The sequence below is a fragment of the Bactrocera tryoni genome, unplaced genomic scaffold, assembly GCF_016617805.1.
Source record: "Bactrocera tryoni isolate S06 unplaced genomic scaffold, CSIRO_BtryS06_freeze2 scaffold_7, whole genome shotgun sequence".
Taxonomy (NCBI): Eukaryota; Metazoa; Arthropoda; class Insecta; order Diptera; family Tephritidae; genus Bactrocera; species Bactrocera tryoni.
In genome coordinates this window covers 12,537,692-12,557,513 of record NW_024396366.1, presented here as the reverse complement: position 1 = coordinate 12,557,513, position 19,822 = coordinate 12,537,692, and the positions used below count along the sequence as shown (strand labels likewise).

The 19,822-nt window shown below is 37.0% G+C and overlaps 1 protein-coding gene across 9 annotated transcripts in view; it reads right to left on the bottom strand.

Annotated features, from left to right (window-relative positions):
• Positions 1-19,822, bottom strand: part of LOC120781719 (voltage-dependent L-type calcium channel subunit beta-2) — a 616,781-nt gene that overhangs the window by 187,762 nt on the left and 409,197 nt on the right. For 4 of the 9 annotated variants that reach the window (XM_040113952.1, XM_040113954.1, XM_040113953.1 and 1 more), the window contains exon 8: positions 18,596-19,487. In XM_040113952.1, coding sequence (XP_039969886.1) covers positions 18,843-19,487 — 645 coding nt within the window. In that variant the 3' untranslated portion in view covers positions 18,596-18,842. Of the gene's footprint in view, positions 1-3,516; positions 3,635-18,592; positions 19,488-19,822 lie in introns of those variants that run through there. The other 5 variants (XM_040113959.1, XM_040113961.1, XM_040113958.1 and 2 more) reach the window with 4 other exon arrangements.

The following is a 19,822-nucleotide window of genomic DNA, read 5'->3' as shown; positions in this document are numbered from 1 at the left end:
TAGCCATACAAAATTCTATACCTAAATGCAACTAAATGAAATTTTTTTGCATTTAGAAATACATGCAGAAATCAACTCTGCGATTTCCTAAATTCCTCTGAAATCTCCCAAATTCGAGGAAGATTTACTGAAAAGAGTGGCAGCATTGTTTATTTGTCTGACCATACATATGTACACATAACTTTATTTATTTCACGGATTGTATGTGATTTTTTCTTAAATTTAGAATATTGGAAGTCATAGATTCGTATAACTTTACCACAAATAATATAAACTTCAAACAACGCATTTTCATTTAATGTTTTTAGCAAGTGGCAGCTTTTGTTATGACAGCCTAAATCCTTGAAAATTTAGAAAGAAATGTAGTGCCATCTACTGTAACATACCGCACTTACTCAATACCGCTGTTAGCGGTATCCAACTGGTGGATAGCTCTTTGCTAATAATAAACAAATAATTTGCAATAAATAAATAATGGACTATAAGGAGAGTTATAAACTATCCTATCTTTCAAGTTGGACCAAACTGCAGACAGTGTTAAAAATTTCATTAAAATCGGTTCAGTAGTTTAGGAGTCCATCGAAAACAAACAACGTGACACGTGATTTTTATATATTAAGATATTATTAATATATAATAATATTATTAATAACATTATACAGGTAAGTAACAGCGAACTTAAGTAGACTAGAGAAATGTGACTGAATCGCTGAACTAAAGGAACGGACAGTCAAACTCACTCACGTTTTCAATAAAGCGTATAACATCGTATGTCCTCCAGTACGTAGAGTGGATCGAGGCCACCTTGGTGGAACAAGAAGCTCGGATCACACAAGCGTAGTGTCAAGTAACTCTTCAAACTAGCCAGGCTGGCTGATGAAGTGTCCTACTGTGTAGAAAACAAAGGAATATAAAAAAGAAATTCGAAATTCTGCGGCATGTTAGGAAAGACAACCGAAGTGGCTAGGCTTAATAAATTACTATCTATACACACGACTATCCCTAGGCTACTACACCAACAATGGAGGGAGTGGACTGAATGCAGTAAAGAATCACTGGTAGATCTGGCTATAACTCATTTTCCAAGGTGTACAGATGCTATAGATCTCCAATCTAAAAGAGATAGCGTAGAGTACGTTCCTCTTGATATTATGATGAAAGACAAAATATTTTGGGCAATCTACGGCTTGGAACCCCTTAAATCCCCAGATATGGACGGAATTTTTCCGGCCATGATGCAGAACCTATCAAAAGTGCTGCTCCTGACCTGTACATAATACACGAATAATGCTTAAAGCTTAACTATGTAACTATCCATTTGAGAGAGTCGAGGGTCGTATTCATACCGAAAGTGGGCATAGAAGTCCCCCTTAATTCTAAAAAATACAGAACAATAAGTCAAACCTCATTCCTTCTGAAGACAAAAATTCTAGCCGCCTATATAAGAAGAAAGCATTTATGAGCCAACTTGCCAAAAGCACAGCACGCCCATACAAAATTTCATACAAGAAACCGATGGAATGGGTGGAGAGAGCCACACTTATTAAAACTGAGTTGTTCAAAGAGCGAGTTCATCCGCAACTCCGGTGCACTGTTGTTTTTCTCTACCGGATCACTGTTGTAATTTTAGACAAAAGCAGCTGCTATCAAGATTGCGTTAGACGTACTGCTAAGAAATACAGCACGCCACGCCCTTCTGATCTAGAGTAAAACACAAGAGGTCTACTGAGTTAGTTGCTCTGAATAAAGTTCATCTTTCCGCAATTGTAGGAGTTCTTACTGGACACTGTCCATTAGGCATTCATGCAGACGCTAGTTGTCAAAGTTATAAGGAGAAGGGTGGGGTGGAAATATCCAGGAACTTTTTTGCCATTGCCTTCTTTACCAATTTGTGATTGGCTCAAAGTGCTCTGTCGATCTGTAAGGGTGTTATGATCCAGTATTTAGAATTTTAAAAGGATTCACCTGTTTACATAATAAACCCTAAATGTGCCTTTTGCGATTTCTGCACTTGTTCTTTTCTTAAAAAAATTTTTAAATGCTGAAGTGAGAACCTGCCCATAATTAACAATTAAACATTAAATAACTAAATTATATTAAATATCTTTATTAATTAAAAAAAATAGTAATTTCCGTAATTTACATATAAAATATTTATATGTGCAAAATAATATTTAATATAGCTACATTTCATTTTATTTATAAAAATACGAATATTGCATTTTTTAATAAGGGATTGTGATACCCTTATGTATTTTAACCAATTGGACACGATGAGGCATTGGCTGCACTAGTTTTTTAGCACGCACATTTGAATTTTGACCCCTTTGGTTTAAATTGCAAGATTTAGTTGCTTAAGTCTGTCATATTGCTTGAAAGTTTCATAAATTTTGCTTTAAAGAATTCTCCACAGATCGTCGATCGGATTCAAATCTAGACTAGACAGGCCACTTCAGCAATACAATATTCCGAGTGTTAAGGAACTGCCCATATCATGAGTGCACCAGCAACCTTCAGTATCTATGAAGACGATATAGTCTGTCCAAATTAAATTTCTTTTCATTACAGGAATTCTTCTGCCCAAAATTTATATTTTTCATTTGTACTTGGAGCCTACATCACAAAGCCTTACGCAATGGTGTTACACAGCGGCATAGGCATGGCGATTTCTCTGCATGACGGGAGCGCTAAGAACCACTCTAACTGCGGCACTAGAAAGGCTACGCAATCTACCACCAATTAACATTGCGACAAAAAGCACTAGATGAATTATCTACAAAAACATTCGAGCATAGCTCAATAAGCACATCCCCACACACTTTGTTTGAGAGAGAAGGTTCTAAATCACACACGCAGGAGCCTGCAACACAGTATGTTCTTACAACATTTATACATTTGGACCCAAAATAGCTAATGGAGTTGGGGCCGGAATCTATAGTTCAGAGCTAGACTGCAGGCGATCCACTAAGCTTCCGGAATACTGCAGTATCTTCCAGGCGGAATTTTGCAGTTGGAAAAGCGGGGGATATAGTTAACCGTCGCAAGAAACAACATAAAAAGGATAAGTATATACGTCGATAACCAGGCAGCAATTAACGCTATAATCTCACATTGTTGTTGTGTAGTCACATCTACACCAAGTCCCGCTTTTATTTGCATGCAACTTATATTACTATTGGTTACTAGCTACTGATTTCGCCGTTTGCTCCTGTAATAACCACTAGGCTTCACGACACTATAGTTATCTGGATATTTCTGTAAATTGGTTATTTTCTTCCTATGCCTTTTTAAGAAACAACAATTTGGACAACTTTCCAGCCAGATTGACTCATACATTTAATCTATTTACGCTTCTCATCCGGTATTTCAGTTGCGTGTGGCATTTTCTTAGAAATTCAAAAAATGTTATTTATTTAAGTCGTCTTAAATCGTCACAAAAAATTCTCATTTGTCAACTATTATAGTTGATAATGCTTAAAATAAATCAGTATGTATTAATTTTTACTATACATTTACCTGTGGATGTTGAATTAAATCTATTTTGATCTGCCATTGGTGATGAGTTCTGTACAGTCATTGATTTGGGAATAGACCCAACGACACTCATTTCCGGATGCGTGGCCCTCCAATAAGTCTATTTTAAATATATTTCATTAGTATATAGATTTGTAAAAGATGCGAAAATATGCATATACATATAATGTACGCTTTCGGGTGCAGTTGAACAATCTTTCAATTTACAGTTATCAGAGGTGCAAACAAATTTTCAAAAATTAGGGAAGGGCAAAGTTCGAACATTTCATACTCTTGAAACTCACAAGGTTCAAAGTCGCGGAAATACCTTTAGGTGTTCGTACAATTTTATATTAATTAAGTAAGGACGGGCTAAGTTCAGGTGCAATCGCACATTTTATACTCTTGCACTCACAAGAATCAACGCCAGGGCAATACTTTATGGTGTAAAACGTCAACCTGAGGACCGAAATCCAAGCAGTAGTAGTATATATCGGGTGATTTTTTAAGAGCTTGATAACTTTTTTTAAAAAAAAAACGCATTAAATTTGCAAAATCTCATCGGTTCTTTATTTGAAACGTTAGATTGGTTCATGACATTTACTTTTTGAAGATAATTTCATTTAAATGTTGACCGCGGCTGCGTCTTAGGTGGTCCATTCGGAAAGTCCAATTTTGGGCAACTTTTTCGGAGCATTTCTGGCCGGAATAGCCCGGAATTTCTTCGGAAATGTTGTCTTCCAAAGCTGGAATAGTTGCTGGCTTATTTCTGTAGACTTTAGACTTGACGTAGCCCCAAAAAAATAGTCTAAAGGCGTTAAATCGCATGATCTTGGTACAACTTACGGGTCCATTTCTTGAGATGAATTGTTCTCCGAAGTTTTCCCCTCAAAATGGCCATAGAATCGCGAGCTGTGTGGCATGTAGCGCCATCTTGTTGAAACCATATGTCAACCAAGTTCAGTTCTTCCATTTTTGGCAACAAAAAGTTTGTTAGCATCGAACGATAGCGATCGCCATTCACCGTAACGTTGCGTCCAACAGCATCTTTGAAAAAATACGGTCCAATGATTCCACCAGCGTACAAACCACACCAAACAGTGCATTTTTCGGGATGCATGGGCAGTTCTTGAACGGCTTCTGGTTGCTCTTCACCCCAAATGCGGCAATTTTGCTTATTTACGTAGCCATTCAACCAGAAATGAGCCTCATCGCTGAACAAAATTTGTCGATAAAAAACATTTCGAACCGAACACTGATTTTGGTAATAAAATTCAATGATTTGCAAGCGTTGCTCGTTAGTAAGTCTATTCATGATGAAATGTCAAAGCATACTGAGCATCTTTCTCTTTGACACCATGTCTGAAATCCCACGTGATCTGTCAAATACTAATGCATGAAAATCCTAACCTCAAAAAAATCACCCGATACATATACATATTAGGGTGTGTCATTCTGAGGCAACCTTTTTTTTTAAAATGAAAAACAGGCTAAAAACTTTCGAAAATGTGAAAAAAAGTCACTCAAAAGATGAGCTCTTAATATTAATATTAAGGGGTGCCTATTTCAAATTTTCTGTTTTTCATACAAACTACATTGAAAAAAATCATTTTTTTTGTGGTGGTTATTCTGCGGAGGTTATTATATGTGCACACGATGGCTGCCAGTTGGAATGGTAAACTCGATTCGGATTCTACTCGAGAATCGAGTTTTTTCGTAAAATAATCGATTTTTCGGAATCGATCTTCAGTAGTCGAAGTCGATTAAGAATCGATTCTTGACATTCGAAAAATCGATTATTTTACGAGAAAACTCGATTCTCGAGTAGAATCCGATTCGAGTTTACCATTCCAATTGGCAGCCATCGCGTGCACATATAATAACCTCCGCAGAAAAAATACTACAAAAAAAATGATTTTTTTTCCATGTAATTTATATGGAAAACAGAAAATTTGAAAGAGGCACCTCTTAATATTAATATTAAGAGCTCATCTTTTGAGTGACTTTTTTCACATTTTCGAAAGTTTTTATCCTGTTTTTCAGTTGAAAAAAAGGTTGCCTCAGAATGACACACCCTAATACATATAGTGTATATTAAGGTGGGCCAAAAAAAAGTTTTTATATTCATTTTTTTCTTAGTTACCATTAAAATCTCATTCGACATGACAAAAAACAAGTTCTGGTAAGACCTGAGCTCTTAATATTAATATTAAGAGGTGCCTCATCGATATTTTCGATTGCCCATATAAATAACACAGAAAATTTTGTTTTTTTTTTTTGTTTGGATTTTTAATGTACACAAAGAAATAATCGGTAAGCGAGTATCAACACTTATTCTTATAGGAAATTTACCGATCTACAAAAAAGGTCTAGAACATTTTTTGGCTGCGTCAACTCATTCAAATTTATTCGTAGTTAAAGTCCAACAGAAAATTATAAAAACTGATTTCCACAGTTTTTTATCTTATATTACAAATTAATGGCTAATAAACATAACAAATCATATTTTTCGTAAAACTTATCGAGTATTTAGCGAAGTAACCATAGAATTTTGACAAAATATCGATAATCGTTTAATAAAATCAAAATTTTTAAGTACTTAATTTAAACAAAAACTTTGAACTCTACTCAAATTTCAAGGTTGGAATGGACGATAGTACTGTTAATGAAGTATTATCAAATAGCAAACAAACATTAGTAACCTTGATTGAAGAAAATTTACGGGTACGAATTCATAAATTAGATTATAAAAATTATAAACGCAATGTGTTCTTAATGAAAAGACCATAGTTTCCTCACTCAACAAGACAATTTAAATTGAAATTTGTATGTCTACTTTACAGGTTTGTCAACCAAGAGATGACTATAAAGAACTTCTGGAGCTATCGCTCATTTTTTTGGGGGGAAAAGCCAAAACCGAACTTTTCGTTTAAATATCCAGGTCCAGTTCATCATGCTCGTTGGATGGCGAAAGCCTTTTATTCGTTAAAAATTTTTCTCTTTAGAGAAGAATTTAAACTAACAGCGCGAGAATTCAATGGCTTACGTGAAGTTTGCATTTTTCTCGTTAAAATGTATGTAAAAGCTTGGTACACTGCTCCATCGGCGATTCTGGCACCATACAATGACCTGACCTTCATGCAAGACTTAGTTGAGTATAAAACTGTGAACAGCTCCGTATCAAAGTCAATGACGATATTTCAAACATTTGATTTACCTACTGACTTCATTGACAAAAATGTGGAATCCTGGTCACAGGATGAAAGCTATCAAGAGAATCAGAAAACGATGAGTTTTACGAAAAATATGATTTGTTATGTTTATTAGCCATTAATTTGTAATATAAGATGAAAAATTGTGGAAATCATTTTTTATAATTTTCTGTTGGACTTTAACTACGAATAACTTTGAATGAGTTGACTCAGCCAAAAAATCTTCTAGACCTTTTTTGTAGATCGGTAAATTTCCTATAAGGATAAGTGTTGACACTTGCTTATCAATTATTTGTTTGTGTACATTAAAAATCCAAACAAGAAAAACAAAATTTTCTGTGTTATTTACATATATGGGAAATCGAAAATATCGATGAGGCACCTCTTAATATTGATATTAAGAGCTCAGGTCTTACCAGAACTTGTTTTTTGTCATGTCGGATGAGATTTTCGTGGTAACAAAGAAAAAAAATAAAAACTATTTTTGGCCCACCGTACTGTATATAACTCATACAATGACAGAAACACAAGGTTTGTTAGAAAAACGGAAATCATTATATGCAGTATATGGAATTTGGCATAGAATCGACCAGATTTTATCTATTTTTCCCAATACATCATGCTACTAACATGTCATTTACTAAAAAACTAATCATATAGGGTAAAGTCAGGCGGATACTCAAAATCCTGGTATTAGTTATACGGGGGTACGTCATGTTTTCGCTCACATTTATCTATTTTAGGCACACAGATATACTGTTATATTTAAAACACGCTCCCTCATTTTCATTGAGATAATACCGATATATGCGGTACGAAGTCACCCGGAAGTTCGACTATCTTTTTATTAGGTAGATGGGGGCTAAGGGAAGTATTGGTTGGATTCAACCCATTTTTAGCATACAGACATACCATTGTCAGAGAAGCATTTTCTCTAAATTTTAGTTGCATATCTAACACCGATATTCTCCGATATTCCGATCAAAAATCAACTATACGTACTGGGGTTCAAATATTTGGTACATAGGGGCTTGAACAGTTTTTATTGGATTTGAACAATATGTTCTCATAAGGTGGCATACACCAAAGCCATTATTCGTGCAAAGTTTAATCCCGTTATATAAATTGCTTCTGAATTTGTGCTTCGGAAAGTAATAGAATCAGGTGGAATATGAAATTGTGCTATACAAGGTGTGTTCCAAAGTAAACAGGACGTAAAAAAACAACAGAATAAATGGTTTTTTCGGCAAAATCAATTTATTTTATTCAAAATCTCCTTCTGCTTCAATACAGCACGGTCCAAAAGCATGTCGAACGAGTGATTTAGCTCGTTGGCCGGTATGGCCGCCAGTATGCCGGTGCAAGCCTTTTGAATGACCTCTACGTCTGTTTCTGAACATTTTAAGAAAATAATCTAAATTTTAAGTGTTAAGCTCGCTTAAATGAGCGAGCCGCTGCAATTCCTCGACGTGTCGTCAAACAATGTAACATTATGTTTGTACGTATGTAAGAACTTGGTTATATGTTGTTCCTAAAGGATTTCTTGACATGGTTCTAATTGCAGATAAAAATTCTGATGTGCTTGATTTTACAAATACACTTGTTTTAAATTGTTCAAACAACAAGGAAATTACTATCTTTGGTATTTAATTTATTTTTTAAAGTTTTACTTTTAACACTACAAATTTAAAGTTCTGATTACAGTTTTGTGTCTATTACAAAGCATTTTTATGTTTTTTTTTTCTTTTTAAATTCGTCAGTTGTAGAAAATGCGCGTCGCCTGGGAAATAAAAGTGCTGTGCTAAGGCCTTTGCCAGAGTACGATCCAACAACACCATGGTTGAAACAATTTACACAATGTCCCAATTATAAAGTTCAATTCTGTTCAGAAGATTGTCGTATGGAGGCTTTAAATAAATACCATCGGATGCTTATACATATGAGTGCTTTTTACACAGACGACACACACCCAATAAATGCATTAATTGAAATTGCTTAACATATTTTCAAGTGTTTGCTTTAATTCGCCAGCGCGTAGGTTTTGAAGACATTAATGGGTATGTTTGGGACAAATAGTCATGGCATTGCGACGAGTCCGTCGGCGGAATGGGTGAAAAAAGTGAACGATACGATTTACCAATGCCTGAAGGTGATAAAACAAAACTTGACGAATACTAACATTTACAATAAAGTCTGAGAATTACTTAACAGTTAAATATCTTATTATTATTTCATACGTTTTCATATGTAATTACTAAAGTTGCGGACGATTTAACAACACAGATGGTGCTGGATTTTTCTACTTCCCACCATGTTTAACCACTGTTGTGTTTATGTTCTATTTATAATCTTTATTATTATTTAGTGCAGAAAGAAGCTCGACACAAAAGAACTCTGAACACCCCGGTGTAGGACCGACCATGATATATAATTTATATGAATGAAAAAAAATAGTAAACGGAAAAATGTTTTAATAGTTTTTCACAACAGAATATGTGGCAACATAGGTATTTGTCATGAATATAAACACAAAAACTGTGAATGTATAATTTCTTATATGAAATCGTTGAACTTTATATACAAATATCTCAAAAACTAGAAGTCTGTGGTGTATGTGTAATCATTTTTTTATCCCGAGGACCTCCTCTATCCGCCCATACCTTCAGATCGCGGCGCCAAAAGAATCGTAATCGTGCCTATAAATAATATATAAACCATATATGTATGTATAAGGTTTTTACCAAAAAATAACGTTAATGTAATAAATACCATACATAATAAATGTGGCCAAAAAATTATTTATGGAAGAAAATTCAGTTTGTAGTTTATATATTTACTAGAGGACCCCTCCACGCTTTACTGTGGGTGACCCATAGATAATTCTACTACTACCATCTATATGATTTCTATTAGTAAGATTATACCTATTAGTTAATGAGATATAGCATATTTGTGAAGCAACTTGTGTCAGTTTACAAAAAAATGGACCATAAAAGCATTTCGTGTGTTAATAAACCATTGCTTTTTTAGGGAAAATACTGTTTAAATTTGGGCTCTGCACCAGGAAAATCAACCGTTGAAAAGAGATTTTCTAAGTTGGAAAGAGGCGAAATGAGCACCGAGGACAATGACGCTAACGAGGCGAACACTGAGCAAAGTGCCAACCGCATCATAATCCAACAAAAACAACGAATTGCTGATTCTGAGGAGTGTTTGAATGCTCTTTAATAGTAATTAAACTGAATTTTTGCATCGGTGTGTGACAATAGAAACATAGCTCCATCATTTCTCACTGGAGTTCAACCGACAGACATTATAGTGGACTGCACATCATGGACCGGTTTTCTAAGTTGGAAAGAGGCGAAATGAGCACCGAGGACAATGACGCTAACGAGGCGAACACTGAGCAAAGTGCCAACCGCATCATAATCCAAAAAAAACAACGAATTGCTGATTCTGAGGAGTGTTTGAATGCTCTTTAATAGTAATTAAACTGAATTTTTGCATCGGTATGTGACAATAGAAACATAGCTCCATCATTTCTCACTGGAGTTCAACCGACAGACATTATAGTGGACTGCACATCACGGACCGGTTTTTTGGTTGCACTTCTATTCTACTATGCCGCCGCCCTAGCAAGCCGGAACCGGCGCAAACGCTACGTCCCGCAATTTTTACATCTATAATACATATCTTCGAAAATATTTAAATCAAATGCTGTACAGGACCATATAGATCTAGGGCCGGCTTTAGTATACCATCCCACGATTTCAGGCTTAAAAGTGGTATGGTTGGATAGAGCAGATGCTTCAGCTTAAGAATATATGTAATTATAGCCACCCCAAACTTATAGTTTTCGAGATATTTGCATTTAAAAGTTGAGAATTTCGCTAATTTTATTTTGCAATTTATTTATAGTAACTCTTTCTTTTATATTAAGCACTTTTTATACACTTACACTTCACTACATTGTTTCTACATATTTATTTTATATTAATTATTTGGATATTTGTTTAAAATAGTTCATTTACAAAAGATGTCGATAAGGTAACACTGATTATTTGACAGACTGCAACGCTTGTTGTTAAATAAATAGAAGTGAACAATAAGTTAAATATTGAATTAAAATTATTTTTGCATTATATAATGAATTAGCGAAGTGTTAGTGGATAAAAATGCAAAACATAAGTGTAAAATTAATTTTAAATGGCAAAAATACGTTCTTCAGATAGTGGTAATTTTTAACTTTAAATGCAAATATCTCGAAAACTATAAGTTTACGGCGGTAATAATTATATACATATATTCTTTCCTCTATCCAACCGTTCCACTCTTAACCCTGAAATCGTGGGATGGTGCACTAAAGTTTCCCCTAGATCTACATATATTAAATCAATAATGTGTTTAAGGTATTTAATTGGATAACGATTAATACTGTATTGGTTAAAATCGCTCCGAAAATTAGCCATTATTTGTCGTAAAAAGTAAATGACAAAAAAGTGTTATTGTGGGATATCCATAAGAGATGGACATATACCATCGCGGAGTTTTCTGAAGACCTTTTCAATGGGTGCAATACTTAGTACATTGTTTTGAAAAATATCGTAGAGTTTAGCCTGCGTTTGCAATGTTAGCGGAAAAAATTTTATTATTTACGACATCGCAATAGAAAACTCAAAAATAACAGTATTTCTCCACTATTTAATGGATGTTATTATTCATATAAACCTTCCTCTTCAATCACTGTATCTATTAAAAAAAACCGCATCAAAATCTGTTGCGTACATAGTTTTAAAGATTTAAGCATAAAAAGAGACATAGGGGCAGAAAAATCGAAATTTTTTTACTATGTATTAATATATAAATGTTAATATTTAAAAGATAATGGAAAACAATTACTAAATATTTGTAAAAATTATTGTAAAAAAGAAAATGCAGTTTGTAATGTATATATAATGGTAAGATTTGGAAGCTAGTCCTAAATAATTTCTGAAAATATAAAATAAAGAAAAAATATAACTGTTATGTATAAACACGTAAGCTTAAAAAAAAATTAAATAAAAATATATAAAATAAAAATTTCAATTGTTTTATTTATCAGAAAAATGACTGACACGGTAGACAGTGCTAGCGAATGAATAACAAAACCAATAACACATATGTAGCAGGTGGCGTGATGACCGATGCACCAGTTTTCTGTGACCAATGAATAACCAAAAATAGGTTACCATAACAATTACCAAACAATCTTTTTTCGATAAAAGATGGCTAACCAAACAAATAGCCACGGACGCTGTTAACCGAAGAGTAAAAGATAGTTTCCAAAATAGTTTGCAAATTAGCGCAAGAAAAGATAAGTATGTAGCATTTGCGCAAAATCTATGAGAGAGAGCGAATAAGCTAATCATACCGACGTGTAGTGAAAGAGAAGAAATAGTTATTTTTTTCCAGAGCCTAGAACAAAAGTAACCTATAGAACAGTAAATGCATTAATTGCTGATAACCTATCGGTGACCAGTTACCTAACTTTTACCCCTCTTGTAGGGTATATCCTAGCAAAATTTATTTATTTCCGCACACGACTGCTGCGCAGTGGATCGACCGCGCAACGGAGCTTTTATAGCGGTGGCATTTATACATATGTTTTTAAATTAAAAAACACTTTATTTCTTGACATTGACTCTTCTTTAGTACCCCAGTGACACCTACATCGCTTATTATTATTACGGGGCATCTCCACAAGCAAAATATTGAAGGTAGGCTGAAATAGTAGGTAGGTAGGAATAGTATGTATGTAAATGCATACATACACATGTATGTTTACAGTTAATACTTTAATGATAATTTTTGGCATATGTGTGGATGTTTTTTACTGAAATTAGTAACCTCAAATAGATCAATGAATATTCTGGAAAAATTATTGATATATAAAATGAAAATATATATGTCAACCCACAGCTGACATGCCGTGTTGCAAGGCAGAGAGCAAATATGTAAGTCAGTTGGAAGAAGGCAGCATGGATAATATGATACGAGACTCTTTGATCCGAGAGAGAGCTATCAAAACTCGCATTTTTTATAACATTTGCCAAATTATACTAAACATTAAATTAAACACTTTGAAAATGCATACATATATAAATGCTTAAATGCAAAATCATTAATTAATTTATATAAACATTTATTTTGCCAAAATATGTTCGCATAGTTTAATGAAATTTCATTTCACACTAATTTCGACAAGTAATTATAGCGGTTTACTTCTGGCATTCCGCCTTTTCTGAAATCAGCTGATCGAAATTCCCTGATCTCCTTCGCTGTCAAATAATTAGGGAACACGTTTGAGAGAAAAATGAGAGCTAAGCGAAAGTCTCGTATCATACTATCTATGAAGGCAGCTAAAGGAGACGGTCGTCATAAGCGCGAATCGCATCCTTATAACACTTTAAATCCATATATTCATGTTTTTTGATATACACTCAGTCCTTTTTTAGGCGATCTCTTTTTACGCTATTTCACTTTAACGCGGTTATTTTTGCAGCGCAAATTCCTTTTTTTTACGCGAATTTCTCACTTTAACGCGATTGCTTTTTTCGTTTTTTGCTTGGTCTTAAACTTGCAGCAGAATTGGAAAATTATTTTGTAGCAAATGATACTGATGCCGAACGTACACAAATTTTTCAAAAAGAATTGAGTCTCTGCATGTTAAGATATAAAGAACTACATCGGAATTTATTGGGTCCAAAAAGAAGCTTTCAAACAAAATTAACTAAATTTATGGTGCAAACTCAGTCGGAGATGCTAAGTCAATCAGAACATCAATCCATAGTTCTTACTATTGATTCTGATACAAATTCTAGTGATATCAGTGCCGGCCATCAAAATAAGCGGCTAAAAATAATTTCCACTACGGATAATGACAGTGATTAAACAGCATTCAACGGTTTTTCAATAAATCTACCTATTTTCTATTTTCTTCTCTCTTCATAAGTCTGAAATTTGAAACTTATTGTATTGTTTTTGGATATTTTTTGCGCGTATATTTTGTTATACGCGATATTTTTTATATTCGGAACCAATTCGTCAGTTAATATTGGAAGACTAACCATTTTTACGCGATTTTTTTTTTTACGCGATTATTGGTTCTGCCACTAGGACTGAGTGTATATTGATTTAACCGACATCAACGGTCCAAATAAAGTTGTTTTTATTAACATCTTAGAAATGAGATTTCTGTATTCAACGTCTGCAACGAAGTATTTGCAACGCACGCAAATCAACAGCAAAACATTGGTTCTCGGAAGAGCGTGTAAGTACAGGAATTTTTTGTACGCAACGTTTATACAGCAGGTTCTCGGAAGAGCGTGTAATAGCAGAAATAGCAGGAACAGTGAAAAAAGTAGAATCGTGGCCCGTGTCAGCTGATACGACCTATCTTATGGGCGCGCAATGTAAGTGAACAGTGAAAAACGCTACTCCCTTCTCTCTTTGCCGTAGTATGCTGTAGGAATCCACGGCATTTGGATTTTTGCCATGGAAACGTGTCAGCTGATTGCTCTCTCACAACGCAGGGTTGCCAATCTCAATATACTGAAGTAATTATAAATGTGTCCTTATTTTTGTTTGAAATTTTCTTAAAATAACTCAAAATCAGAGTCGAATGCTATTATTTATAAATATATAAACTATTTTTAATAGTTTGTTTTCAGTTTTGATATTTTATATTATAAAAAATTGTAATTGAAAACATAGATGTGTACAAAACTATATATGCGTATTGAACAATGGCAAGATTGTTCAAATGAAAACAAACAAAGATGGCTGATTTCTGCGTTTTTACCACGGGCTCAACTTTTAACACATTTTGCTCGCTAAGGAAGGAAAAGGAAGAAAGGGAGTAGCGTTTTTGACTGTTTCTGCTAAATAAGCTGACACGGGCTACGATTCTACGTTTTTCACTGTTCCTGCTTTAAGTTCAGGTGCGCAACGGCAAAAGTACAGCATTTTCTTGTACGCAACGTTTATACATAAAAGCACAGCGTGTAAGTTCAGACGCAACTGCAAAAGTACAGGAGTTTCTTGTATGCAACAGTTATACGGCAGAAAGTTAGGAAGTTTAAACGAGCGACGCAAAATTCGCTGCTTATAGAATATCAACTGCTCTGCTACGAAGCTGGGAAACGAAGCGGCGAAACGACGCCAATTCAACGTCACTATGCCAGCGAGTTAACGGAAAACATTTGAAAAGAAATACACACGCAACGTTTAGTGTGTGCAAGCAACCTGTAAGAAGAGAGGGCAAGGTACTTCAAAGTACAAACACAAGAAAGTGAAACGAAACGTTAACAAAGGCAAACGATCAACATCGAGTAGGATCGGCGACGTAAGAAAGGCAACGAGTTACGAGCTCTGAAAAAGGACGCAAAATAAACAAACTAAATACGCTAAAGGTTAGCCAGCTGAGTGCTTTTTTAAGAGCGAACGATTTGTCGCTGACGAGAACCAAGGCAAGCAAAATAGTAAAGCTGCAAGAGGTTCTGGGTGCCGACGAAGTGGAGGCAATCGATATTGAGGAAAGAAGTTTCAGTCTGAATAGTGATTCAAAAGCTCAACTCAACAGCTTACAAGAAGCAGTCACAAGTCTATGCTATGACGGTAATTACCCAAAAGTCTACAGCGCGGTACCAAATAGCGGAGGAAGTCAACAAGCTGCAAGCGACAGCGACGAAGAAACACTAGAGTGTATCGACGTGGGAATCAGCCCAAGATCTCAGAAGACCAATACAGCGAGAGATGTCGATTCAGGATATTATCGAAATTATGCCTGAATTCGACCCGTTAAAAGGTTCAACATCAGCAACACAGTTCATGTCGCGTTCGGAAGAATTGCAACAATGCTACGGATGGAAGAAGAACAGAATCTTGATCGCAGTTCAACATAAAATGAAAGGCATGGCCTCACGTTGTCAGGATTCTCAACCAGTTTTCCAAACATGGTCACAATTTGTATATTAGAGTGATTCAAAGAAAAATTTTTTTTTTTCGTTTGGTACTCGGAAAAATAGGTTCCTAGACACCTCTAAGAATGTATATTCATTTAGAGCAGATTTTCCAACAACATACAACGCAGCGGAGACGCATAAGTTATTTATGAATCGTAAACGTAAAAACGGCGAAGATTATATAGAGTACTTTTACTCCATGTTAACCATTGGTAGGCAAGGTAGGGTGGACGACGTATCCATCAATATCCACATCATCAGTGATCTCAATGATAGTGCAATAACGAAGCCATTAGCAACGATGAATTTTACTACGTCAAGTGAACTATTGGTGGCATTGAAGAATCTATCAGCAATTAGTAATACATCACATCAACATAAATACCATCAAACCAACACGCAACTAATACCGAAACTAAATACAACGGGATGCACACACAAATAATGTGCTTCAACTGCAACGAGATGGGACACATTGCAGCCAATTATCCGCTACCACAACGTAAACTAAGGTGCACGATAAAACGTGCTGTAAAAAGGCATCAGTTCCAAAAATTACCAATCACCAGGAACACGACGAGGCTCCTTAAGTTATGAAAGTAGTGGAGCTGAATGGGAATAAACTCGAAACGTTCATCGATACGGGCAGTGTGTGCTCGTTGATACGCGGAACAACAGCCAACGGGATGCAGACTCAGCAACCGAACAGATGCTTCATAAGTTACGGCGGATCGAAAATGAAGGTGAATCGTCAGGTCAACGTAGTGGCAACACTCGACATTATATTTAGTTCCGGATGAATTATTACCATATGTATGATATTTTAATGGGTCTAGGCGTTCTAAAAAGCAACAGTTATGAAATGGTAAATGGAGAGGGTGTGCTACATCTGAAAGAACCGTAGACCTTAACGTGTAGGCAGATCGGCAGATGCAACAACGGGGAAATGGTTACAGAAGTTACGGTACCAGTGCCTATTCTAGGCAAACTTTACCAAGTGCCGTTCTCACAGATTCCAACATTGTCAAAAGTTTTAAAGGAACCGCCCGATAATGACATAATCCGGCCCAGCGATTCACCACCCGCAGCGTCAGTCCTCCTAGTAAAAAAGTCCAACGGGGAAAGTCGTATGTGTATCGACTACCGAGCGCTCAATGAGTTGCGGTTAAGAGGAACTACGTAATGCCGATAGTCGAAGAGCAACTTTCTCGGCTATCGGGAAATAAGTTCTTTTCAACATTGGACATGACATCCGGATACTATCAAGTACCAATGAAGGAAGAATCAAAGAAATTCACTGCATTTTTAACACTCGAGGGTTTGTTTGAGCATAACGTGATGACATTTGGTCTGGTAAACGATCCCATGGCTTTCCAGGAAATCATCGTCAATTTAATCAAGACACTAAAGCATCGAGACAAAGTGGTCAACTATGTCGATGAGGTCATCATAGCCACAAGGACAGTCGGCGAAGGCATCGAGGTACTTAAAGAATTCCGTATTGCCGTATCTGCATCAGGTCTTACCAAGCCAATATTAACGATATACAACGCAACAAAATCACATGAGGTGCACACGGACACCAGCTCCGCAGGGTTATCCGTCGTGCTAATGCAGAACGGCGAGGGGTCCGAGTGGAAGGTTGTATTTTATGTTAGGAGAAAATGCAATGACGCGGAACGCAACTACGCCAGCCACGAATTAGAAGTTCTGGCGATAGTTGAAACATTGCAACGTTACCGAATGTATTTGATTGGCCATACGTTTAATTGATCACGGATTGCAACGACGTGGCGGTCACTAACGCGACAACACCATTGTTACCGCGTGTGGCGAGGTGGTGGCTCAAATTACAGGAATTTGACTTTCAATGCATTCACTGCACAGGTGCAAATAATACGTTAGCTGATGGGTTAAGCAGATGTCCAACACTCCCGCCGGTAGAACCTACAACGATTACCGAGTCAATTTATCCAGTAGTACAAATTGACAACGATTGGGTATCGGCGATGCAAAGACAAGACGACGCATTAAACGAAATCATCGAAGTTCTAAACGGCAAAGAGGCATACAACGCACGTCAACTGAAAGATGACTACATATGGCAAGGTCAGCGGCTATATCGCAAAGTAGAGGATAACAAGAGATTAGTGGTTCCGAGAGGCGTAAAATGGCGCTTAGTAAGAGCATGTCACGACGAAGCGAACGATTGTCTTCATACGTTCATAACTGCGAACGATTGTCTAAGTACTTTTGGTTTGCCCGTATGCGACCGTATGTGCAGTCCTATATTGCATCGTGTCCAGAATACTGCATTGACAAAGCATCCTTTGGCAAGAAGGAAGCACAACTTCGCGTTAGCGAAGTAGTTTCGGAGCCTATTCAATGCAAACAGATAAACAATGCGCAAGCGAGTGTGGTGTCATCTACTATATTTTTTGTGGTGATATCTTGTGTGGTGGGTAATACTAGGACGTGCCAATAATGATCGGTTTGTATGGTAATGTATAGTTGGGAGGGAGAGGCTTAGGAACATTAGTATCCCCCGAAGCATCAAGAAAGCAAATCTCTTCAGATCCACTGATCACCGGTATTATGAAAAATTTTGCGAATCGAACGTCTTCAAACCTGAATGTTTTTATCAGTTAATTTCCTCGCACTCACCGTTCGGAACCTTATATAAAAAAGAGGTAACACACAATTTCGCCAGAAACTTACAAAATTTTTATTGTGCTTTAACTTTGTGAACAATGTATAGATTTCACTCGAAAAAATGAATGTTCGCACAATGTTGTCGCTCGGGGTTACTCGCAAGGCTGATGGTTAGCGGATCGGAAAAAGAAGTGTCCGTGAACTTGTTTCTCCGCCCCTTTTGTTCCCTTTTGGTTGAGGTGAAAAATGCAGTGGCAAAGTAGTTATGTGTGATGTGGATTGTAGGTGGTGTAGAGATGAGTGTGGTGAATGAAGAGTGCTAGTGACGTACATATATTTTGATGCGGTGAGTGTAGAGTGTTCTGGATTATTGTTGTGGTTAGGTGTTCGGTGTTGGTTATGTGTCAGGTGGGGCAGGGGACTGAAGCTCATTTAGCCATCCCGGCCCCCCTAGGCGAATATTTCAACCTAGAAGTCGTTGCAACTGCTGGAGCGTGGCTACAACGTTGCTTAGGCCTGAGGTGCGGCGCGGACGGGGCGTTTGTTGCTGGCGTCGGGTCGACGTCCCATTCTGTTGCCGCCGGGTGGATGATGTGGTTGGCTGTCGACGCGATCGTTCATTCCGGCTTATTGGCGGTTTTCGTACTGCACCACGGTGGTGGCTACCAGATTGTTGACCGATGTCGGGTCTGGTGGTTCGGTGCAGCATGGTGTGGTGAGGCCACATACATATCTGGCACACGTTTCCCGAGGTACACTCCTGGGTAGTGTGGGTAGGTGGCAGACAATTGAGGCAGTGGCCGTGTGCCTGGACGACGCGCAGCCTTTGTTGTGGTGGCAAACCTTTAAAAATGGCGCAGTGCATCAACCGGTGCGGTCGATGACATATTGGGCACCGGATGCGTTGCGGCTCTGCTGCTGATATGGGCGTTGATGGCAGTGCTCGCGTTCCACTACGAGGAGCCGTTGATGTGGTGGTTCGGGGAGCTGCGACTGGGCCAGCCGCAACTGGGGCCGCCGCAACTGGAGCTGCCACTTGGCGTGGCACGTGGACAGTCGAGCGAATGGTTGGCATCGGAGCGAGTGGCATGTCTGCATCCATGTTCATCTGTATGGAAGAGTGTTATTTTAATTGTAAATTTGTTGCATAGACTGGATATGGGTATGGCTGCCACGTTGTGGCATAAGAGGATCGTCAAGTTGATCGATCATTAGTTAGTTTTGTTTGTTATTTTATAATATTTATTTTACTGGGTTTATTGGATGGTTTTATCGTTTACGCTTCGATCGGGGGTCGGTAAAAAGCATAGCTTAACGAGCGGTCTTGTTAATTTTCCGAATTGCGTACGGAGATCGACTACGCGAATATGACCGTCGGAGCCTTGGTAAAGCTTCTCTATGCGGCCAAGCCGCCATTCGGTAGGGGGGAGACATTCGTCCTGT